Genomic DNA, 26,603 nt, shown 5'->3' on the forward strand with positions numbered 1-26,603 from the left:
GAAATATTATGCTATGGAAAATATATCTTATAACCTTTCTACAAAGATAATGTATGAGTTCAAGTTCTACGGGAAGAGTGAACACGTTTAACCTACGTTTTAGCTGTGCCTTCTACAGACTAATGATGTGGAACTTAACTCGGGGCCTATTCAATTGGACTCTAACCCTTCACCTGGGAATATTGGGACGAACTGTTCTCAGTGTACCTGTATTGGCAGCTGATATAGAAGCATATTATACATGATGTTTTAATTCTTGCCATAGAAATTGTCTCGGTGGAAATGTCATTGTAGGGAATACTGCGTAACTTTTCATGTGGAATTTTGACTACAGCATTACTAACATATTTGGAGGTGATACTACCATTAACCATTCTTTGTTTACTAAAACACAATTATCCAAAAGTGTGCCAAAAGGATTCCGCTTTTCAAGATGGAACATACGAAGTCTTGACAATAAGTTTGATGAGGTGAAAATAGTGGTTCGAAACTCTAAATTGGACGTTCTAGGTCTAAGATAAACATGGTTAACTGATAAACACTTACACAAAGACTTCCATATCCATGCTTTGATATGATTCGTCATGACAGATGACGTAAAAAGGGCTGCGGAGTTGCTTTTTACATAAAAATATGACCCATAAACTGAGAAACGATGTCCAGTTGCATATAGAATTTCTTTGGATTGGAAAATTTTTGGAATTTTCCACATAGAGACCTCCTGATTCTGGCAACGAATGACTAGGTGTTTAACCTACCTAACATTAGAAATCTTCCTACAATAATCTATAATAAGGTACCAAACATATATCTTAGTGACCAATGCTTAGTCATAAGAGGATATTCCACGTTTCTTGATTAAACACAAGTAAGCGAGGCGGACAGGTAGGGTCATTCTGTGGCTGCCACGGAAAGGACATTTTATATTCGCTAAAACAAGTATCGTATAGTCGGTTATTTTCGCAGGGGGAATAGTTTCGCGGGTGATGGACGCGATCGCGAAATTTTGATCCTTGAAATATTAAGAATTGGTCGAATTATACATACTCCTGAAGCGAAAGTTTGACTCTCTTACATTTAATTTTCCTAGTTTTCGGTTTTAATCGGGGAAAATTTTGACCCTCAAAAGAAATCGACTGTACGATTTGCGACGACATCAGTTGGAAAAGTTCCTGTTCACTTGTCAGACTCTGTTTATCACATATAAGTATATAATGTTCGTCTTGTGGAGCAATACTAACCCACGAATAAATGAAATGTTGAGTTAATATTGATGAAATATAAAAGTAACGTAATGTTTTAAACATATGTAAATAGTTTTTATTAACGAATGTCAACATACAATACGGATGTTTCATAAAACTAACATTTTATGACATACAGAAGCAACCAAATAAAAAAGTTTATTTTCATAGTAAATGTTCATTAGTTTTTACTTTACTCGATGAAACGCAAACAAATAAATCAAAGCATAACACCAGAGATTTAAATAAATCTCTGATAACACTACGTTTTTGTCCAGCAAAAGTTATGTCGTTAACCGAACCGTAAATTACTTGTTTTCACCCCAAGATTTCATGTGTGTGCATATACTGGGAATTACATTGTAAGTATATATTCCTTCTTTTGCTACGGTTTTAGGTACCGAAATAAAACTAAATGACCCCCTCCAACCCCCAACCCATCTTTAAACAGTCAAAATACCATACTGACACGCTCAAATGGCTCGAAAATTCTCATTTATCTCTAAACGTATTAAAATCAATAAAATATATCACTTGCTTTTACACAAAGAAAATACAAGATCTCCATATACACCGTCCGCACCATTAAGTATAATGATTTAATAACTGATGGATACCATAACACGTGAAAATATGTTAGAACTCTAAACCCGACGTCTAAACGAAAACGCTCGTTTAACCTCTTATATGCACCTTTTAATTCAATATGTATAATGCCTACAAAACGGATGTAATATGCCCCAATTAGTCTCTCAGAACATGCTTCCAAAATCTCTCGAGTCTACAGCACCACTCTATTACTACAATGTAGCTGTATAATAACACGAAGTTTAACTATTAAAATACTTAAAGATGCTCCACCGCTGACAAACGTTATTTTTTCACTATAAAAAACATGAGCAGACGATTTAGTATTTTTCTTCAGTTAAAAAAGTTACTTACTTTACACCATTACCACCATTGAAAAGTTTGAGCTTCTAATTTTACTTGGAGTTAAAAATATAAAAAATAATTAATTGCATCCCGAAAAAACTCCATGTCACTATATCCTATATGGAATGAAATACTGTTTGCTTATGCACCAAAAGCAAAATAAATTATTTTATTACATTTTTTGTGCTAATTATACATATATATACACGATTAAACACCAATTACTGTTTAAGTGATGAATATCATTTATGCTTTGTCGGCGGTGGAGCATCTTTAAAACGTATTAATATTATACAAAAAGGAACAAATGTGCAAGTTGATGAATAAAATTATCTTGAAATATTGTGCAAGATTTTCTCAACTGTTTTATCTTAGGAAAATAGAGTAAAAAGATAATTTTGCCACTAGATTACAGTGTTATCCCTTAAGGATTTTTCCAGCTGGTCCAAAGGACCGCGGTTGACCCGTAAAGTTACTGGTCCTGGCTGAAAGCTACCGGTCCTTACAAGGTTACAATTCATCCTTGTAGTTTATATACAAGTAAAGCAATGGTTTTACTACAAAAATATTCACTTATCTGTCTTAGTATTGTGTGCTCTCGACAAGGTTGACTAAAAACCAGAATATTAATAATAACGAAAAATCGTTTTGTACAGTTTGATCTTCAAACTTTCTACTATGCTATTGCTATTTTTGTTATGTATATCTTTAGTACTCTATCTAGACCAAAAAGTTGCCGGTCAAAGAACCAGCTACATTGCAAAAATTGTAAACTAAAATTGAAAGCCGCAAAGATAAGCGAACAAATACATTAAAAAGTGGTTGTATGTTGTTTCTTTCGAGAGTCAAGGGATTGAAAGTAATAATGTTAATTGTATAAAATACAGTGAATCGCTTGGACCTCGTGCGTACAAAATTCCGCGAGGTTATCTAACTTTACCTATCGTCTCTTTAAAAACGCAAGAAACGTAGAATCACAATGAAGTCCCCTCTCAAACGAGAGAAAATGAATATCACGAGAAAAAATGGTTAGCAGTACTCTTTTTTCAAAAAGGAATCACAGAAAAATAACATACACAGAAACATAACAACAAATATAAAATGACAACACTATATCACAGATTACGACTGAAAGTATGGTTCAGAACAAAATAATAAATATCAAAAAATGATTACAATATAGATCCATTCATTTTTGCTTTTGGATAACAGTTGTCAAGAAAATAACATAACACGTCTAATAATAAATATAACGAAAACCAACTTTCTTTTAGACAAAAATGAGCAAGAAGCGTTTTGCTACTCTTTCATAGTCATTGATAATAATATTATCTACAATCATAAGATTGTATAGTTACATTCAATATGAAGAGCCACACGAATCCAATGCTGGTAACTTTTATGCACAGCTACCGTTATTTCATCCTCGATATTCCAGGGCTTATTACCACTATCGTTATACCCAAAACTTGAAAATATCATAGCAAAACTGAAGGCTCTGTGTGCGTGCGACAACAGATGAGACAGGTAATTTGGTCCTTTGATCAACATCAAAAGAATCGAATAACGGTACACTGTATGTTTTTGAAGTCGGGTATCGCTCTTTGTAATCTTCAAAGGATGCACGAATATCTAATTGGTCAGCTCTTGTCTCTTAAACTGCATTCAATTTTACATAGTCCAGGGGTGGATATAACGACAGTTTCCCCTGGAATATCGAGGTTGCTCTTATATGTGTCTTTGCCAATGCGTCAAATTATATCCACATTCCACGAAAACGACCTTTTGGTAGTTACGTTCGAAGAATTCTACAACTTCGTATGCCATATGCACCTCCTTTGAGCATACAAGAGGATGAAGCTAGTTTGAACATGAATTACCATACAAAAGTATGTTTATCAAAAGTGTTTGTAAGAAATGAAACCAAAACACTGCAGCCATTAAGAACATTGATGTTCTATACGTTGGCGGCCGAGATCTCGCATAGTTGCCAAGATCCTTGGTCGTGGTTAGCAAAAAGCATGAAGACCTGTCCGCAATGGGTTGGATCTGTACAAATACACTCGTAGTTACACGTAATCACCGAGCCAGTTCCGGGGAAGGACTGGGCTAAGGAACAGAATCCAACGTCAGCATGAAACACGTCCGTCTCGGTAGTCATGGGATACGCAATCTGGTAAAAATACAAAGAGTTATAGAACTGAACAAAAACATGAGTAAAGGATAAACATTTCTCTGCTACATGTGAAACTAATTCTAACATTTACATTTACCTATTAATATCAAGCAAAGTCATTTAAGGATGTACTCCTCTGAGAAGTCAAAATTTTCTTGTATTAAACTCTTTTTCTAATATAGATTTTTTTGGAAATAGGAGTTAATATCATAAAAGAACATGGGTTAATATCATAAAAGAACATGGGAAAAAAACATATGTCCGTTTGCTCGTTTTTGAGCTTTTGTCACTAAAAGATACCTAGTTGACAAAATATTGGATTTTTTTTTTCAATTTTGCTGTTTTGACCTTATACACATGAGATTAAAGCCATTATTTCCTAATAAGATGTTGATATGTATGGATGTTTGTAGAATTTATTTTTCTGTAGTCTTCTTTAAAAATATGAAAGTTTTGATTAATAAGACTATAAATACTTTTTAAGAGCATGCCAGGTTTCAGTGGGGGAAAAAACCGGAGTACTCAAATAATACCTACTAACCTACATTCATTATCTGAATACTGGCCCGTGTGGAATTGGAACTCACGACCCAGAGATGGAGGACTGGTAATGTTAAGGAATATACTACCTACTCTGCCACTCTGGTCCAAATGTAGAAGGCGAGAAGTGTGGAGAAAAACGACAACCATTTGAGTTTTACATGGCAACATAATAGTACCCGGTAAATAAATAAAAACTGTCTTAAGATTATCCACTTACTTGGACAACACGTGACGTTCCATGGCGATCGCAATACAGGCCGTTTCCGGATACATTCAAGGAGAAGCTGTTGATGTTTATTCCGAGTAATGTTGTATTCATCCGAACGTACAGAACAGGCGGCGTCTCACCCTGTACTGGGATATTCATACAGGTGTTGATGTTTTGGTCTAGAGCCCAAGGGATCTCACGAAGGAGGGCATCATTAGAATCGCTGAATATGTCGAGATATCCATCCACTAAAACAACGATTATCAAATAAGACAATAAACGAAGAATAATATCCGACAACAAATAGAAAACAACCTTCCTTTGTTGAAAGTTTCCTCTTCCAATACTTTTGCGAGTGTACTTACATGCGTTTGTTAAATTTCAGATGTAGATTATTTTGCTTTTGGGATATATAATTTATATACCGTATAGCGGGAAATGTTCGCGGTCGTAATATATTGGCGATTGGGCCATGAAACTTAAAGTTGATATTTGGCGAGTTAAAATTTCGCGATCAGACATATGTCTAGGGTTTCAATTTGGTATTTAGTATACCAACATATCCATTATTCTGTTCTGTCAACCATTTCCATTCATCAATGTCATAAGAGCCGGAAGGGAGCTATTAAAATGGCGTTCGAGACTAAATAGGAGACATAGCCACTGAGTTGGAACCAAGTTCCGGAATAAATAAAACTTTTTGAAAATAAAATGCAATAGTGCGATAATTAAAGGGACAATTCAATAAGGCTAATTTGTTACATAATCATGAAGCAAAATATGACATAAATGTATTGTTCTAAATTCCTGATGAAACATATAACAAGAAATATTGAAAAATTTCACGACATTGTTAAGTATTTTGATTGACACCGTTGAAATTTCAAATCGTTGATCAATACGATTAAGCAGGTACAACATGAACGCTGTACCCGTACCACGAGCCAAAGTCACACACGTTAAGCAAATGCAATACATAACCAATGAGGAGTTGACGAAATTATTTTTAAACAAGCACGTGCTTCTAATAAGGTAAACACCCTACTATAAGAGGGATTTGAGTAGTTCTAGACAAAAATTGCTTTACTACACTGGCAAGGGCCAGGGTTCGGCATACAAGATGTCCGACCACAATGTGTAATGGCGGACAGTAAGCGAGTTTGAACATTTCACATTCATTCACTACAGCGGGCTTTTCTGACATATCACAGTAAAACCAACTAATCTAATTTCTATTAGAACCGGTTTGTTTCCAAAATTTGTGCAAATTTTAATGTACTCTTAGACTGAATTGTCCCTTTAACTTTTATTTTTACATGGATCTATCGAATGCTGATGTCGAAACTATTCCTGAAGTTGAATCCTTCGCGTCATTATAATAGGCGATGTTCAAATTTAACGAGTTAAGTTTTGGCAATCTATATACCTACCCGACAAATCGCCAAATTAAAGCCCCGCTAAAATACCCCGCTATGCAGTACCAGCTATTTGATTAATAAGAACAACTTACGACTTTGGTAAATGAAGGCATGCTCAACGTTACATCTTCCCTGACAGGCCGATGCCATGGCGAGACGGACAAACACAGTCAGGAAAGGATTGGTCAAGGAGTAGATGTCATGAGAGCCATTGTTGGTCCCGGATGTCCACTGCAATGTAAGTTACATTAAGGGAGATCAACATAAATCATTGGTAAATCATTGACTTTTCAATCAGGTGTCAATTTCGTGAGCAATTAATCTCATAGCGCACATTTACAGTTACCATCTAACAAAAAAAAAAAATAATTGAATGTTAAAAATTACCAACAACTGTATTATTTCTTTTTAGATAATGTTGGGAACCAAAGTGTGATTTTATATAATCATCTCGCTAAACATTACCTCCTTTTTTTAACAATAAAATTTCATGATGTCATCTTTTTCTGAGATAAAAGGATATCATTTCAATATATTTGTGAAACAAGCATGTATACGGACAAAAAGCGTGGTCAAGTCATCTAAAGCCATATTTGCAGACTTAGCGGTAAACCTTTACGTACATCAATTGGTTTGTCGAAATAAGTATTCCCATCAAGGCTGGATAGTAGTTGCAGGCCAGTGAGCGTATCATTTGGGTTGGGAGTAACTGCTACCCCCTCCACAATTGCAAGGGACGGAAAGAATGACTGACAAAAACAAATCAACGTTATATTATCAACGTGGGTATTTTCGCGGATGCACGATTTCACGATTTGGATACATCATTCTTTCGCGGTATTGTTCTTTTTTGCGATTGATACACTTTTTGACTTTATCAATAAAGTTCATGCATATTCAAAATATTACACGCGGCGGAAATAGTCGTGATTAAGCAACATGCACGTAATTAGGGGAAATGTTCTCTCTCTCGTACAATCGTGTACAGAATAACAATATTTCATGTTTCGCAACTGTTTTGTTTATAATAAAAACAACATATAAGATAGACGTCATGCTCTATGTAGTTTTCCATTATTTTACGTACACGTGCCTTCATTTATTTCAGTTTTCATTTTATATAATTTGTAAAGGCCAGGTGAACTGTCTAACTTACAATTCCTTTCGTGCAGATTTCCAACATGGCAACATACACCTGCACGTTACTATAGGTGACTCCTAGACCGAAGTGAGCGGTATCATCATCCACAACGAGGGAATCGTTAAGGTAGGTGGCAGTCATTTTGAGTGTGAACTTATTGTCTTCAGGGTCAGTACCAAACCCTAGGTTACATAGTGGATTGATTCTGACCTCGACCTTTTCATAATTTCCATCTGCATCCCTACGATAAACGTCAAAGCCATTTTTATTTAATTTTACTGCCTTGATTTTATTGATTTAGCTGTAAACTAAGCTATTAGGAAGAGACAAACACTGACAACAAACATATCTTTAGCAAAAAGATTATGCATAACATCCTTAACTGGGGCTAGATTTAAACTCGTTATAAGTACATGTACAACAAGAAACAATTCATCAATAACGACATGTTCGAACGAACATGTTTGGATTATACTAGCCCAAGTGACCCAAACTTTATGTACTTTTGTATCAGACATCTTTCTGCTAAACTGTTAACGTCTAATGACAGTACCTTGGTAACGAAGACAATACTTACGTGAAGAGAGTAGACTGGGCAGTCATTAGTGCATTGTTAACACAGGGTATGTTCTTCCCGATATTGATGGCCTCGACAGAACATATTTTAAAGAAATGGTTACTGATGTTTGAAGATATAGGCAGCTCAAAGACCACCTCCCCGGGGTTAGTGCCACTTTCTGTTGTCACGTCCACATATATGTCGATCCAGTTGGTGGCCATTAGACAGTTGGATGAACAACCGTGGTACATATTGAAGGTGTATGCCACCGGACTCTGAAAAATATGATACTCTTTCTTGACAATGCAAGCATAATATTTCACGACACATCAACAAAGCTAACAATATAATTAAACGTCCATTAAAACATCCAAAATGCTAACAGAGTGGAAAGGTGCGAACGGCCATTATTACATTACTTAAAATCAGAAAAGCTTTAACGGAGAAAATAACTTAATGGTGATTTATGAAAGATCTTAGGGCCAGGTATTTTTTTAAAACCTTGTATAATTTCATTTATCAAAAAGCCAAAATGTCCCACAGCCATGCTTATCATATCTTTTCAACAAAAGATTTATATTCATTGGTGCCTTTAAAAGGTGGTACACATGTAGCATGCAGATCATGAATATGTACTTGGATTTGGAATATTGGTCACTAAAAGTATACTCACGTCATAAGTCATGGTACCGCCGATAGTAAAAGTGCCCTGCAGCACCTCCTGTGCACTGGTGTCCGTATTAGTAATGGTGAGCTTCAGGATATACGTTTCTCCGTTTTCAGCAAAGCCAGGCATCGCCAGTCCCACAACTGCAACCTCCAATGTGTCGTCAAATGCACCGGATGTCAAACCAAAATCGGTGACATTCATGTCCATGACAGCCTGGTCGATGAAACCGTTGCTAGGATTGGACAGAGTATAGGATACGTCTGTAGCTGGACATGGAACATTACTTCCGGCATTTGTAATTAAAACGGAAATTGTTGCGAGACCAGGAGCTTTGGTGGCACCTTGATGCAAGGTTTCTGCCAAAATAGTGTATCTGGCGGATGATTGCGGGTCAAAGGTCATATTCACCTTGTAAGTGGCCATACCACCGATAGGAACCAGCGCAGAATCGGGTGTCTGTTCCACTGCAGTAAATGAGGCTGTCTGTAACAAATATTATAATCATTTTGATGTATATGCTATTTTTTGGTCAATGGTTTGAAGACCATTCGTTTCATAAATAATTTCCTGGATAATAAAATAAAATCTGACATAAATAATTAGACGAATGTACGAATAAATATAAAAATAAAATATTTCAATAAATGATTCGTTGCCGAAAGTAACAGATATTGATAGCATCACTTCTTATATTTGTTCAATAGATGTCATATTAGATAAGACTTAGACTCACTGATGGCACCGAAGGAGCGGCTGTAACGTTGAAGGAAGAAACGAAAACCTCTGAAGAATCAATCTCCACACCGAGTCCAATGGAGTATTCGTTACCAATGACAGCGTTACTGGACATGTAACATGTGACCTCAATCATTATGGAGTCGGCAGCTGTGGCAACAGTTCCCTGGTTCGCGCCTGCCACAGAAAGACAGTAAGCAATCAAAAATAATACATTTGCATTATTAAACAATAAATTCTTAGACACTATGTTTCCATTAGTTTAGGAATATGTCCCAATCATTTTTAACCCTATTTCTATATACATATCAAAGGCTGAATGTCTTTTTTGGTATATGTACCTTTGCAAGGAACCGTTGATTTTTTTCTATATACATATGAAATATATAGACTATGTCGGATGTGCATTAATGATAGACTTCGACACATAAACACGTAGAAACGAAATTAAACCAATGATAAAAAGGTAACTTATATTTTATCATTTTATTGATAAAAATGTGAACATTTCAAAGGTCCACTAAATAGAAAATATCCCATTGGAAACTATCTGATACTGTTACCCTTCTTTTATTCGTGTACGTTAAAATTTCGGGAATATTCTTTGGGAGTGAAAAACAATCGCCGCGAAAGGCTTGGAAATGAATAAAATGAAAACATTAATTCCGTCTTTGCATATTACAGAATTAGCTCCTTGCGGATATGCATTAATTGTTACGTCATTATTTTCGCAATTCAAGTCGTTCTTTCGAAACGTATGAAGTTTGATGTGATTGACGCTCCCAATCACATGACGGCACAATCAATACCTACCCGAAAGTGCAGATAACTCTGTAATATGCAAATTCGGAATACAGCAGAACTATTTCAGTCTAAATCGTAAAATGAAAAAGCCGCGTAAAACCATAATGCGTAAAAGCTTCATTACATCGAAATTAAGCTTGTTTACAGGATAAAGAGGTTCTTTAAATGGGAACAATATTAAACATTATCTCCATATGATTAAATTATGAAATGCATATGATGGTTAATTGTATGATGTGAATGAAAGGGAATGTAAAAATACGAAAGAATTGAATGCACAAATATATGGAAATGGATTCTGGAAGGTTTTTTTTCTTTATCTAACTTTCCTTCATTTTCTTTCATTATGTGTATGATGTTTGACTGTAATTCGTAAGATGGTGTGAAAATAGAATGTTAATGAATAAATATAATAATTTAATACATAGAGTAAGATTTCTTTTCCTTTTTATAATATCTTTCACTTTCATGCAATGAAGTAGTTCTCTAAACTAGTTTCTCCCTACTCGCTATCCTCTTTACTGTTACACTATGCAATTCAATTTGTAACCTCAATACTTATAAAAAATGTCCTTCCAATCCTACTTCAGCCTATTTACAAACTCGTTTGTAATTACCTCTCATTAAAGTTATATGTGCCGTAACTGGCCGAAAAATTTGACATGTTATTTTTTATCAATTAATCTATTGAAAACCCCAAGGTTTGACGAATTAAGCTGTGAAAATCATTCAAATGACTTCAGATGCATTACAAATGTTAGTTACAACACAGAAATCATGTATTGTAAAATTGTTGTTTGTATGTTTTATTTATGATTAAATGGACACATACCTGCAGAAATCACTTTACAATGACTAATTACATTGTTAAATGTGAAATGAAATTGTAGACCACAACTTGACTCCATAGTATGATCGTATGTACTCATTTCACTGCACAGTAGATATAAATATACTGATTTTGAGCAGTACTGCTCAAATCATTTCCAGCTCTTATTCGTAATTGTAAAATTAAAAGTTAATTGTAAACATTACATTGCATTGAAAGTACTATTATTCTCAATAACATGTCAAAAGCTCATCTCGATCCGTGGGTATGAAAAATAAGACACATATAACTTTTTATTTAATATAATTTCGTTTTGTAGAATTAAAAAAGTATATTTGAAAATGTCCCATGTCGCAGTCAAAACAAAGCTGATATCAAATTCTTTCTGAGTGCTAAAAGGAAAAAAAAAGATGTTCTTTACTGTATATCCTACCTTTGTTTGGTACTGATCCAATGTCAAGCCGTACTCGATTACTGCCAGGGGTGACCGAATCACAGTTCAAGTCATTTGCAGTCAGCTGTGTATAATCAAACAGGAAGTCGTAGTTAGTTCCGGAAGACACCACATTTATTGCAACAGTTGTGACCGAGCCATCTATGGCGAGACTAACGCCCTCTGCAGCGTAGGAAGAGTAAGCGTAAGGTAGCCAAGCGTCTATGGACACGCTGAATAGGGAATTAAGAGGGATGTTTGTATCGGCGGGTGGTACCAAACTGAACTGAGGGATTTTCGAAGTGGGCTGAAAAAGTAAACAAATCAACGTATACAGTTGTTTCAAAGACATTATTTTTATAGATAGAGTTATCCAGGAAAAAAGAAGTGTTAAAAAGACATTTATTTAACGAACTAAAATGAAATCAACAAATGAAGGAAATACAACGCAAAGTACATCGTATATAACAATGGGCGAAATATATTGTAACGGCGTACCAATGCAGCACTTTTGAGGATGTAAGACGCCTGTCCAATCCAGACGTTGTTGCTGTCATTGTGCTCCACACCTGAGCTGATCCAGTACGTGTCACCATCCACATTGGATCCGAAGTCCACCAGAACCGCCTCCCACTGAAGACGTAGAACGTTGTCGTCAAGAGTATTGGTAGCGTCAGTGTTAGTGACGTCACCTATTTCAAACACACACCTCGAGTCATAGACAACTGCTTGCTGAAAAGAAAAAAAATGGTTAGCGTGGCAACCAATATCCATCTCAGTCAAAGGAACCATCCATCATTCGAATTTTATCTTCCGAGAAATTCCTAAGGCTTGATCTAATTTGTTTCCTTATAGTTATTGCTCTACAGTCATGACCTAAATACACTATCATACATTTGTTTTAATTAGCAAATATGGTAGTTAACAAATAATGTCTTTGCATATTACAGAACTCGCTTCCTTTTGGGTAGGTGACCATTGTAACGTCATTATTTTGTGAACGAAATTGACGTCGAATTCTCTGAAAAGTATAACGTTAAACGTATATCGCAAACACGTGACGTCACAATCAATACCTCCCCACAAGTGTAGATAACTCTGTAATATGCAAATACAGATATTTTGATAAATTGGCAGATAAACCCAAAATAGCGAAATCTAAAACAAAGACAAAATGTTTAAAAATCATAGTTTTACATGTACCGTATCATATCATGCGAATAATGTTTCCAAAAGTTAGAATGTGTTTTTGCGAAAATAAACCGTCGTGAATAACAGTAAATCACGGAATTTTACACTCGCGAAATTTAACAACTATTCAGTATACTAGGTGCTGTAACTTACCCCGACTGTGGCTGGTACTTGGTAGCGGACCGGAGCCGGAGGAGTGATGCCGAGGTTGGGGCCATTATGGGTTATAGTGACATCCCCCAGTACCGCTACGACCTCGTCGATGGAGGGGAGTAATTCAAGTTTGACGCTTTTTGTGAGACCGGCAGGAAACTGGACTTCTAGTTCAAGCTTAGTCATAGAGCCTAGATGTAAGGCAGTGATCGTATCGTATGGTGCCACAACGCTGATTGATGGTGTAAGAACTGCTGGTGCCGCTGCCCCCAAACCTTCAACATTGAAAAAAGAACAACATGAGATACATTGTACCTTAGTCAAACATACATATACTGATAGTGTGATTTTTGGGATTTTTTTTCGTGGTTCAGAACTTTTTAAAAGTATTTTGTGAGTAGAAATATTCGAGGTAGGCCTAACAAGGTCTGATTTGAATAAAGGAGAAGCAAAGTATTGTTGTTTGTTCAAACAACAATGTTATATTTTAGATGTTAAATGTTTAGTAAGAAATCTCAAGTCTCTATTTTATAATGATATGACGCTTGCGCTCACAAGGATGAAATACTTTCCTTATTTCCGTTTTGATTTGTTTATTTTTATATTGCCACATCAGTGTGTTTCGAACCGTCAGGTTTTACTAGAATCGTCAACTTTCAAGAAGCAAACCTGTGTCCTTCAACATCAATTATAATGCCGATATATTGCGAGTCATTTGCTTCTAAAATGATAAAGATTTTAAAGTCTTTTATCTCGAGGAAACAAGGAAAATGTATGATATCTGAATTCTAAGACGAAATTCTGATCATTGCTATATAGTCGTGAAGGCCAATGTAATTATCTTAATCTCGTGAATAAATCAAATGCACAGGAAAGTAAAATGGAACGTAAAGGTTATAAAATATTTCAAGGATCATTTCTTTTTTTGTGTTCATTGTCCAGATACCCATACACATAAACTTGTATCTAATACAACTTAATAAATATATGTACATTATATATCACATATCTTTTGAATAACTTAATATCTGCTGTAATGTCATTGTTATAGGTTAAATCATTTTGCCATTCAAGGCATCCACAAAGTGACGTTATATAGTGTTTATTTTTAAATAAATATCTGCTACTGCCTATCTATATGCCGAAAATTAAAAAATGGTATGGAGATAATGTGTTATGAGAAGAACACGTAAAAATAGTAAAAATGTAAAGGCTATCGAATCAGTTGTGGTCGACGTCAAAATCAATTCGCCTTAGACAAATATTCTTTTAGTTCTATTATTTTTTTTTGTCGTATTGTCTCCCTGAATATGTTTAAGAAATTATATCAATTTGGTCATTGAATGTATAGGCCGAAAATTGAAGTTTACACTTTCTCATGTGGTAATGCTGATCTTCACACTTTCTTCAGAGTGCACGTCGGTTTTCTGTCTATACATTGATAACCAAATAATCATTATGTTGAATCCTCAAATAAACTAACAAACACCCTTGTAAAAAAAGTGCCAACGTCAAAACAAAATATTAATTGTGTAACCTCTATCAATCAATAAAAAATAAAGATAAATAACTACATCCTGATGAGTGTCGCCTCAATTCACCAGACTTCCAAACAATATTGTTTATTTCGCTACATTTAAATGATAGAAATCGATAGTGTTAAAGACTACGTTGTACGTGTCCTGGGATTCAATAAACCGACGGTGAAACGTAATAAGCTTATGCATTAGAGTGTCGTTGCCAATGAGACGGAGACAGGGAATCCATTAGAATTTATCAATACACATGTACGTTATAGCACTTGAAAAAATGCGTTCCACCAGGTGAAAAAATCAATAATCATCCGGGATGTATCCACCTCTAGAGACGACAGGCAACAAATTACTGATTCCAACGGATGGGGAATCGATGTCAAGATGATTTATGTAAATGCTGATTTTGTTTGTGTGTGTGTATGTTTTTTTTTTTTTTTTTTTTTTTTTTTTTTTAAATCGATAATATTTTGTCGACACTGTCAGAATTATATATTCATATAACCGTTATATTTAATTCAATCTTTTGTATATGTCTATTGATGCATTTTGCTGTATTTCGGAGCATATCCATATACTAATGTATAATATTGGCGTGTAGAAAAACTAAAATGTTTGTCGTTAAATTACACAAATGAAAATTCCAATTTTACTGTTCATACACACATCACGAAAACAAATAAATATTGATATTGTGTTTTGAGGGATATGAACACAATGCCATAATAACAAGATAGCAGCTTCTGTTTTGTCGAAATTTAGATATCCTCCTATCTCAATGGAATTGGTATATAGTGGATTTGATGGATACCGGCGGCAATAGTTCGACTGTTTATGGACAAAAAGAAATGATAGCGAAAATAAGTTGGTTTACATTATATCAATCTGATTTTATGACCGGGCTAAAATGATAATAATTAGTTCATCATTCAATATCACGGTATGTAATTTTATTAGTTCTTTTTGTGTCTTGACAAAGGGGCATATCGCCTCGAACAAAATCGACACCACACTGTTAGAATTACCTCTTTTTTCTTTCTTTTCTTTCCAAATAATATATCAGAAGTATAGAAATAAATAGGGTTATCAAAACATTTGACAGAAATCTGACTGCTTGTTAAATGGGAATAATGATAATTAAAAAAAAAGGTCTGTCAGATATTACATATAAGTTCAACACTTTGATATAAATTTATATTGTTAGTAGAAAGAATCCAAAAATAGACGAAGTAAATGTTGGTAAAATTATTGATCGTTTTATTACCTACTTTATTACAAATCATTAAGATTATATATCGCTAACGAAAGACATTTTTTCTCTATCAAATCAAAAATAGGATCAGATGAATAAGTGTTTTTCTTCAATAATGGAAGTTACTTATATTGCTTTACACTATTACATCATTGAGAAGTTTGAACTTCTTATTTTACTATTATATCAAAGTAAAAATAATTAAATAGCATCCCGAAAGGATCTACGACAATAAGTTCTATTTGGAATAAGGTTCTAATCGCGCAGACACCAAAACAAATCATATCGTATGTATTTTGGTGTTTATTAGATTTACATATACACGATTAATGATAATTATCGTTGATGCTCTGTCAGCGGTTGAGCATCTTTAAAGATTTGGTTTGGTTTGTTTAGTTTTACGTCCTATTAGTCAGGGTCATGTAAGGACGTGCCAGGTTTGATGGTGGAGAAAAACCGGAGTACCTGGAGAAAAGCCATTGACCAGCGGCCAGTACCTGGAAATTGCCCACATGGGATACGAACTCAGAGGTGGAGGGTTTGTAGTAAGATGTCGAGGCATACTTATACCTTTTTCGATTGAAATTACTTTTAAAATGTACACTATATTATTGTTTATTCTGTCAACTTTTACTTTTTGCAATATTGGCATATCTATATATTACAATATATCATAACATCTATTAGTAACATTAGTGTTCGATATTAGCTTACTGGTATATACCCCGTGACTATGCTTTCAATATACCTCAAAATGTTATAATATTTCTGTGCCATTATAAATCTATCAGTCGATAATGATGTCTGTGGTATTTTATAAGTCATTTAATTGTTAAACTACATATACATATGTTTGTCTCCAGAATACTACTGTGCTAATGTTATCTTTTGTTTTGATATGCAACATTAAATAAAATTTCTTGAACTTTTAGGCAAAACATTTATAATATAAAATAGAAATAGATAACATTTGATCACAAAGATTAATAAGAAATTTCTTCTGGCTTTGAGTTTTCTAACAAAAATTGATTAATTTTTAACTTCTAAAACTCTTTTTGCATTTTAAAATACCTGAATTGTTGAATGTCAATATTATTTCTCCGTGATAAATGTAAATATTTTAAAAATTTTACCTAAAAACCCACTATCGAGAACAAAACAACAGATAACAAACAGAAATGGCATCTCCCAGAATCAGGAACAAAGAAAGAAAATATCGACCTAATGGAGACGACAACAATTAAATCAACACTGCACTTGCATATACTCCACAGAACAATGGGTTCCATCCTGCATTATGTACTCAATTCCGCGTACACAGTTAAAGGCGCCACTGGTTCAATATCATAATATAGATTTTTAGTACCAGAAATAATATTCCGATATAAAATTAAACATTTATTTATTCTTGTCATTTTATACATGTTTATCATAAAATAGTATATATATATATATATATATATATATATATATATATATAGCTTAAATGGTGCAACGATTGCATGATACCAAAATATCAGAGATACAAATGTAATAAATCACAGATCAAAGATCAGAAGGATATTACAATTTATATAACCGTTATAATATATATCTAACCGTAGGTGATATTATTTTGCATATGTCTATTGATGCATTTTGCTGTATTTCGGAGCATATCCATATACATGATAGACGTGTAGCTGATTGAAAGGTTTTTTTTATCAAATTACACACCTCTGGGAATTCCAATTTTACTGTTATTACACACATCACGAAAACTGTTGCACGGAACTTATGAAACGTTGCATAAAATTCATAGTGGCGCACAAGAGTGCACGCGACTCGATCCGTAAGCCAATGTAAATAACCGCTATTCTCTGGCTTCTGATCGGTCAAACTTTAGATATTGTCTTATTTCAAATAAATATTGGTATACATGTGTTTTAAGGGATATGAAAACAATGTCATAGTAAAAAGCTTCTGTTTGGTCGAAACTGAGATATCCGCCGATTTCAATGAAATTGGTATATAGTGGTTTTGATGGATCCGGCGGCAATAGTGCGTCTGTTGGACGTTTTTGGGCAAAAAGATATGACAGCGAAAAAGAGTTCTTTTTGTATCTTGACAAAGGGGCATATCGCCTAGAAAAAAAGTTTTTCCACACCGTTAGATTACCTCTTTGCCCTATATTTACTACTTCAAGTAATTCGTACCATACAGACACATGATTATAAGGATCTATTGTTATCTAGAAAACACCCGTTGATATTATTTCCTTGATCGAATATTTCAAATTTGTTACACGAAGTAACGTTATTCAAAATTTGTCATGGAAAGTTTTCACTTTGTATCTATAGGCATAATGCTTAAGCGTATAGTTTTTTTAATGTTGCAGTAACATGCAAGGATATATGATTTTTATACATAAAATTATTTGTAGCTATCAATGCAAACAGTAAAAGGGCTTCTATTATCAACACAGTCATTAATATAAGAAACTAACAGTAACTTTTATAATGTCATAACTGACATTACTGAAATAGCAAAGGTTACAAACCAATAATGTCATTACAATTTATCCACAAAACCAATTACACGTTACATTGTGTTATTCCTATTTAACCCAGTAGCTATAGCGATACTATGACATGATCTATGATACTATATACTATGATATTTTTTATCATTTCTTCCACCTGCCTAGCCTTATGAACAAAGATAACATCAATATTTTCAATGTTTTTCATGATTTGGATATTTAAAAAGAAATGTCTAAACTTTAATGTTCAATAGATCAAAATCATTCATATGTATGAACCTATTTTCCTTGTATCCATATGCAATGTTAACAACAATTTCAAAAACATTCACTTTATAATGACAAACAGTCAGCCTGCTATCCACATTCCACATTATACATTCTAATCTTCAAACCATTAATTATCATATTTCTTTAAACGTCAACGAAATTTACTTATGCAATGTAATTCGCCGCATCCCAAACACTACAAAACTGATTATAGTAATCAATAACGAAAACATACAATATCCATAATAATGAGACAAAGATAGAATATTAAACAAAAGGGAAGTTCTTTCAAATTTTGATTTAAAGCTAGAATTGATTCTTTTTGTCTTTTTTTTGTCAAAAGATACGACCGTTGAGATAATATACATTACAGAATACCGTCGCCGTACATTGAAAGCGGGTTTTCCGTTAGACCTTCAAAGTAAGGTAAACCTTCGATTTTTTTTCTATTTTTTATTGAATTCTCCCACTAATCATCGAGTAATGAAAACATGTTTTCAGTCGCACTGATTTACATGAAACATTCTTTCGTGTATTTTCCTTCTGAAACTAGACATTTGAATAGAACATTAGTTGTTTAAAGCGAGGCCTTATTGATTTGAGATCTGAATAATATGAACCAGAAACATGTATACGTGCTTCTGAAACACTAGGGAATCGATACCCAGTATACAGTATAGTATGTTGTGTGTGATGGATTTTACTTCATTAATTCATTTTTAGAAGACAGTACCGTGCATAAACGAATAACCTAAATATTGATGAGGACTATTTTACTCTCTATCTTCGTCAACGAATGACAAACTAAAGATTAAGCCAACAAAATTACTATTATCACAGTAAAATTTTAACTTTACGTTCGGAAACTAGATTTGCTTTATTATAGAAGCTGTAGACAACGTGATTTTCGTAAAAAATATCATGCAATTATCATGAATGGAGATTTGACTTGTAGTTGCGTTTTTATTCGAAATCATCTATAAATTGGCGGGGTATCATAATTGTAAAATTGTAATAACAACATCGAGATATAAGAGAAAATTACTCTTTTATATATGCAAATGAAAGACAGGAATATTCTACCCCCGAGCACAATATACTGTGAAATTCTCAGAAAACCTCGGGTTTATACAACAGTGTGTGATACTTTTTTGCATCACTTTTGTGGTAGAAATACGTCATACCCACATATGAAAGAATCTTATAGTATAGACATTCATATATAGTAAGGAATGTTTAAACAAAAACATGAAGTTTTATACAATTCAATGTTGTTATGCAAATCATTTGCATCGGCCTACATTTCAGGAAAAACATTTCAATACCGGGAATCTAAGGCTTACTTTCAAGTACAGTATTTTCGAAGCCGCTGTATTTTCAAAATGCATTTGACTGCAAGAAATTAAAGACTTACTTTCAAGACCGGCCTATTTTATACATACTAATTATCGATATTTAGGGTATTTTTCTTCTTTTATTAAGCCGCAGTTCACTTCATTCCTTATTTTCTATACTACTTGCGTTTTCGCTACTATATAACGACTTTGGCATTGCTCTTGACATTTAAGAATGTGAACCCAAAATAGAGTTTCTTGACACACCCTATTCGGCTTTCATAGAGGTGAATGAATCGAATCCTGCTGGTTGGATATTTCGGATGCATCAGTTTCAAATGTTCAATGTGTGTGTTATGTGTTTACACATGTAAATGTAAAAAAAAAAAGAAATTAAAAAAATTTGTCAAGTCTGTTTCTGACAAGGGGAGGTAATCAAACATTTAATAGTATGAAAGTGTTGGTAACATTTTGGTGGAGAATTTAACTCAAGATGATAGCTTAGTTTAGAAAACAGTTACACGTACATTTTAAAAACCTTTTATTCACAGGTATGTGAAACGACCTTCTGTTAAATAAATGATGAATGTTTAAGACCCCGTTTAAACTAGTGATTTTTTTTATCTTCTTAGGTGTATTTGAACATAACTTAGTTACTAAAAAGTGTCCATGAATCCGTCCTAACTTTAGATATTACTGTTGACTCGTAGATTGTTGTGGTGTTTGTATTTGGGTAAAATATGCAAAACACATGTACATTTCAGTTTTGCACGTCCACGGGGTGCAGTACATATTTCTGTCACCAAATAACCATGCCATTATGTTTACTAGTGTTTGTAGCATGCACTAGGAGCGTTGAATTGACTGGATTCGACTTTACTTTAAACAGGGTCTTAAAACTTAAATTTGACAGTGACAAAGTTAATATTGTCATCTGTTGGAAATCAACCGTGGTCATGGGCATTAGCATAGCTAAATCTCTGGCACTAGTTACCGCAAGGTTAGAATTTCTAAACAAAATGAATAATTAAGAAGCAATCCGATATCCCCGATCAAATAAAATATTAAAAAACTAATTTTCAGAAACTGAACTTTTGTGGTGACTAATGTCCATGTCGTTCAACGCTCCATTTATTTTGCATTACCTTTTTCACAGCACAGACTGGAGATACTGGATGGATATTTTAATTAGCCTGTTACCGTACACTTCTAAACATATGTCTCATAGGAAAACAAAAAAAAGTTAAAAGTTACTTGTTATACAACTATATTTTTTCACCGTCCTCTGCGGTTATGCAAATTTTGTACCGGTATTGAGGATGAAACTCATTTAATTTTTAAATGTTCTGTTAACCTCTATAATGATAATAATTTTCATAAAGATGTAATTAACCATCATCTAACAGATTTTGAAAATTTGATACGACTCCTGTCTTCTTTTGATCTACCTCTTCTACAGTATTTAGACCTCTTTATTAAAAAGTCCTTTAAACTGAGGAAAGCTGGCTAGATAAATATTTAAGTTGTTGTTTTAATCTACTGTGTGATATGTATGTTTTGCTGTCGATCCTTTTGTATGGATCCAAGAAAGCAATAGATAAAGTTATATTAATAATAAACAAGTGAGATTAAACAAGGATTTATAAGTGAGAAGGATTCGTGTCTGTCTCTTTACACTACTAAACACCACGCGAGACGCTTATGAACCGGGAATAAAAACCGTTTTTCTCAACAAATACTTGTCTTATCGAGTCAAACGAAACACCAATGTAAAGTAAATGAAATTACACAACGTTTATAACTTGCTTTAAAGACGGAAGATTTAGAAGAAATGTCTTAAACTTTCGTTAAAAAAACACGACCGCTCATGAAATGGCAGCACGCTTCAGAAAGTAAGACGGTAACCCTCGCACCCCCATGCTACATCAAAGGCTGCGGCGGCAGATATCAAAGGAAATCAGTCGTCGCCCAACGTCACGGTCAGTGCACAAACACAAAAGCGCCTGCGCTGTCTTTGCCCAAAACTCAGTGTGACTTATCCTTCTCATATACGTCCTTGGATTAAAGTTGATATTAAGATTTATTATTATCACTACTTGCACTAGTACTGGTTATTTTGAAGTTCTATAGATATATTAAAGTACACTTGTATTTTCATTGGCTTGAAATATTTTATCCGTGCCACAAAGTTTGTAAAGTACATCACCTCTGATTGGATGATACAACAGCGTACGTCACTTCTGATTGGATGATACAACAGCGTACGTCACTTAGAAGATGATACAACAGCGTAGTAATGATTTCGTAGAAAAAAAGAGTCCCTCAATATGTTTTAAATTGTGAAAATATTAACTACAGTTTATAGTAAATTGAATTACATATGTTTAAGAGTTAATTTATACTCTAATACACTGCAAAACATTTTATGATGAGGATACCCTCAGATGTTTCTGTTATATCTCTATAACAGAATAGAATGTTGTGCATACTTCGTTCATATATTATTCACTCTCAAATAAATAAAATATTTCAACCACGCCAAGTTTACACGAATTCGCTAAAACGAGACTTTTAGTTCTTTTATCCCATGTGGAAAAAAAGTCAGCAAGAATTTTACTAAATGAATAATATCCCATTCCAAATTTACAGTTCTGAAATATGATTTTTATCAAATACACTCACACAATCGCTTTCCTCCATAAACCATGATTCTATTACCATTTTTGGTCGTTCCATACGTTACTATGGTTTCTCTATAATGACAAGTTTTACACAGACATGCAAAGTAGTACATATGCAAGCGAATTTACCGTACAGTGGGTGGACTGGTTACAGTATTCGACATCCTCGATGCTCCAGGGATTACTATCACTGACGTTATATCCATCACTGGACTATCTCGTAGATTGGAGACAGTTTTACGAAAAAAATTAGTAATCTATCAAAGGCCTGCAGAGACTTCCTTTGAAGATTACAGAGAAAGCAACGTTCAACTTCAAAGCAACACTATCAACCACAGTGTACCGTTATACAATTCCTTTGATGCACATAAAAACAAATTACCTGTGTCTTCTGGTGCCTTCAATTTCACTATGAAATAGTCCAGGATATAACGTTAGTGATAGTAACCCCTGGAGTATCGAAGATGAGTATTCGGATGGTCAAGTGGACACGTGAAAGCACTAACATTTGTTCAGATCAGACATGGACAAATGTATATAACAAGGTACTAGTGAAGCGTAAAAATCGACGTCAAGGCTGATGTATTTGGGTTAGAGATTCATAAAGTCAGTTTATTTTGTCATTTTTTAAGTACTTGAATGCTTCTCTTATGGTCATTAATTTCTTAATGAGCCTATACGTATTCTGATAATTCTAAAATTTTGAAATTATCGATCTAATTTTCAAACATTATAAAGAATATATGAGCTTAAATAGATGTTTGTCGATCGCAGATTATTTATCTACTTCTCTAAGCTTTTTTGATGTGCCAGGGAACGTCATGTTACATTAATATAGGCGCGGTTGTATGCACACGTGTGGAGGATTCATGCAAAAATGTGAGAGTCAAATTGTTTTTAATGTTGTAATGGATATATAAATAAGAAAGTATTATTTTAATATTCTAATTTTATTTAGCCTACATTTTGTAGGTCTCATTATTTTTGATAATTTTACAACTTTATGCCATGAACTTTGATTGTATTATTCTAAATAGATAGGTGGCAGGATTTATTTTATTTTTCAGTTTGAAAATCCCCCATGCTGTATCAATATAACGTTGTGTAAAGATGCTCCACTGCTGACAAATGGTATTTTTTCTCTTTCAAAAACAGGGGCAGACGATTTAGTATTTTTCTTCAGTTACAAAGGTTACCTACTTTACACTATTTCCACCATTGGCAAGGCTCACCTTCTAATTTTACTTCACGATAAAAATTATAAGCAATAATCATTTGCATCCCGAAAACATTCCGTGGCACTATGTCCTATGTGGAATGATGTACTGATTGCGTATGCACAAAAAGCAAATCAAATGATTTTGTATTATCTTTTGTTAATCAGACATATATATACACAATTAAACACCAATTATTCGTAATCAAATTATAGGTATCGTTTATGCTCTGTCGGTGATGGAGCATCTTTAAGGAATGTAAGGTGGTTTTTAATCTCAAATCGTCTCGAATGTCGTCTGTTCCCTTTGATCGAGTAAGCATTAGTATTTCTTATACATTTGCCTGCTGTCAGCAATCCTTCTAAAGAAGTCACATGATCATGTAAAGAGAGATAGCTATATCCCTTCATTATCATGGCTTCAGAATCATGATTTTTAGACTTAATTTTATAACGTTAACTCTGATTGGAGAAGTTAGATCTTGGATAGATTCAGAGTTGAGACTGGTTCAGGTTTGGAATAATTCCTTGGTACCATGACGTCCTGTAAATGACGCTATTAAAAGGAAAGACGTAGCTCGGTCAACGTTATTAAAGTTCTCACCAATCACACCACTCTTATGTCAAACATACATAAGTGTCACATAATCCGCCTGCTATACAAGGAGTTCGCCAGTATAATATTTTGCACGTGTCACTAGTGTCTTACATAAACTGGAACTCTTTCAATTGGTTAAAAATCCATTGTGACTTCAGTAAACAATGACTTGACGTCAGGATTCAATGATGTCATGACAAAATGTCGGCATCCGCTGGATTTTTCCAACTCATTTATTCGCTGAGATTCTTCGAAATGTAAATTGCTTTAATTATGTGATCAAAAATATCTGAAATTTAAAAATTTGCCTCAAAGTTTTAATTTATTAAACGCCAAGGCTTTCTCTCTCTCAAAAAGAATGAAGAAAAACTTCCTAGACTAGCTTCCTAGAATCTCATATAAAATAAGCACTCATGAATATCCTGTATATGCTTGTATAGGCTTTGCGATTAAGTACAACGATATGTCATATATCCAATATCTTGAATGAACGCAGAATAAAACACGTTCGTTACGGAATAAAGTGGAAACCATAAATACGAATTCAACTTTAATTTACACGTTTGTGTTAAAGGCGATTTTTATTACAAACTGCAACTCATAAACATTAGTAGTATGTCATATTCATTAGAATGTGTGATACGACAAAGTGTCGGTAGTTTGTCTGTAAAACATGTATAAAGTGTAAATTTAAGAAGGTATAATTAACAGACGCAGTGTTAACAGTCTCTCTCAAACGTCTTCAACAAAATGGAACAACCTACATCATCTTGTCAATCATAATTCTGTCAAATGAATTACAATGTTTGAGTCTCATATTACACGTATCTCAATGTATCAAATTACGTGTATCATGCATGCTTCAAAGACAGTGCAATGGTCCGTTTAGCTTCTAAACAATGGTAACAATGTATAATTAACAATACAATCTAATTATCAGAGACTAACAACAACTTTTGGGTGATACCAATATATTGTCATACATATGTAGCATTGATTGTGTTCAAATATTCAGTAATAATATTCAAACACAGTAATTTAATTAGGACATAAAATGATGCAGGTTTCAAAAGATAGATTATACTTACAGTTAGGGATCAAAATTTTCGCATTGTTAATTTTCTCTATATATTATGTGGACTTTCCCATTTGTGTTCTTTCTAATCTTAGAGTTTTGGTTAGATAGATTTTGACCAAATTTTGCATATAGATAGTAAATTGTCTGTCCTCCTGTCATGATATTTGCATAATTTTCCAATGTTTCATTTTCACAATTCCATTATTTTCTTATAAGAAACATTTTTTTTAAACAAAAATACACAACGAGAAAATATACCAATGTTTATGTGCTAAAGGAGAAGCCAATTATCCATATGGTAATGTATAGTATGGTATCTAGTATGGTCGCTGTATATCGTACTACAACTGTGACAAGAACTTAATACTTACCCAAAGTAAATAAAGACAAAAGTACGATCACGGATCCAACTGCTTCTTTTGGAAACATATCGTCTGGTGTACGTCTTCGGATCCTTTAATGAAAATGCACAGCATCGAATGTCATAGCATCATGTTCTAAGTATCCGACATGGGATAATCGTGTTAATGACGCTCCAGATGCGATCAGGACACACATACAGTTAGCACTGGCAAGCAGACGACACTGTCATACTCGGGTGACTGCGATCCCACTCACCTGTGACATTCCGCGGGGGATTATCAGCTGCTATAAATTCTTAACTTTTGGAATCGATAGTAAGCAAGAAGTATTAACGTTTTCTATTCTGGGTCTCTAATATATTGACTATTTAAATCATTTGGTTGCCTGTATTATAATATCATATTTATGAACGTGTGGTATGTGGTGCTTATTAAAATATAAACACATCGACTATATTGTTACTGTGCTGCTTTACCTTGAACATGCCTTGAATTTCACAGAGTACACGTTATAACCATACAAATAGTTGCCAGTACACAGATTACATTTTACAGAGTAGTTTGCTTCACTATTCAATCTTGTTTATTCATGACTGTATGTCTCATAACTTGGCATTGAATGCAAACATTTGTTCCTACCGATTATCCACACGCGCACAAGACAATGGAAAACGGATATATTTCAGAATCAGATCTTAGAACGAAGTTAAACACACGTTCTT

At 33.9% G+C, this 26,603-nt stretch overlaps 1 protein-coding gene across 1 annotated transcript; it reads right to left on the reverse strand.

Annotated features, from left to right (window-relative positions):
• Window positions 1–1,307: 1,307 nt before the first annotated feature.
• LOC138336399 (uncharacterized) lies at window positions 1,308–26,603 on the reverse strand. Its single transcript, XM_069285882.1, has 12 exons — window positions 25,891–26,603; window positions 13,038–13,312; window positions 12,192–12,425; window positions 11,694–12,000; window positions 9,626–9,804; window positions 8,896–9,375; window positions 8,241–8,497; window positions 7,679–7,904; window positions 7,146–7,271; window positions 6,615–6,753; window positions 5,114–5,352; window positions 1,308–4,350 (listed from the first exon to the last, which is right to left on the reverse strand). The coding sequence occupies exons 1-12, from the start codon at window positions 25,946–25,948 to the stop codon at window positions 4,135–4,137; spliced, it is 2,736 nt and encodes a 911-aa protein (XP_069141983.1). The 5' UTR covers window positions 25,949–26,603; the 3' UTR covers window positions 1,308–4,134.

Source organism: Argopecten irradians, chromosome 12, assembly GCF_041381155.1.
Source record: "Argopecten irradians isolate NY chromosome 12, Ai_NY, whole genome shotgun sequence".
In the NCBI taxonomy this organism is placed as follows: Eukaryota; Metazoa; Mollusca; class Bivalvia; order Pectinida; family Pectinidae; genus Argopecten; species Argopecten irradians.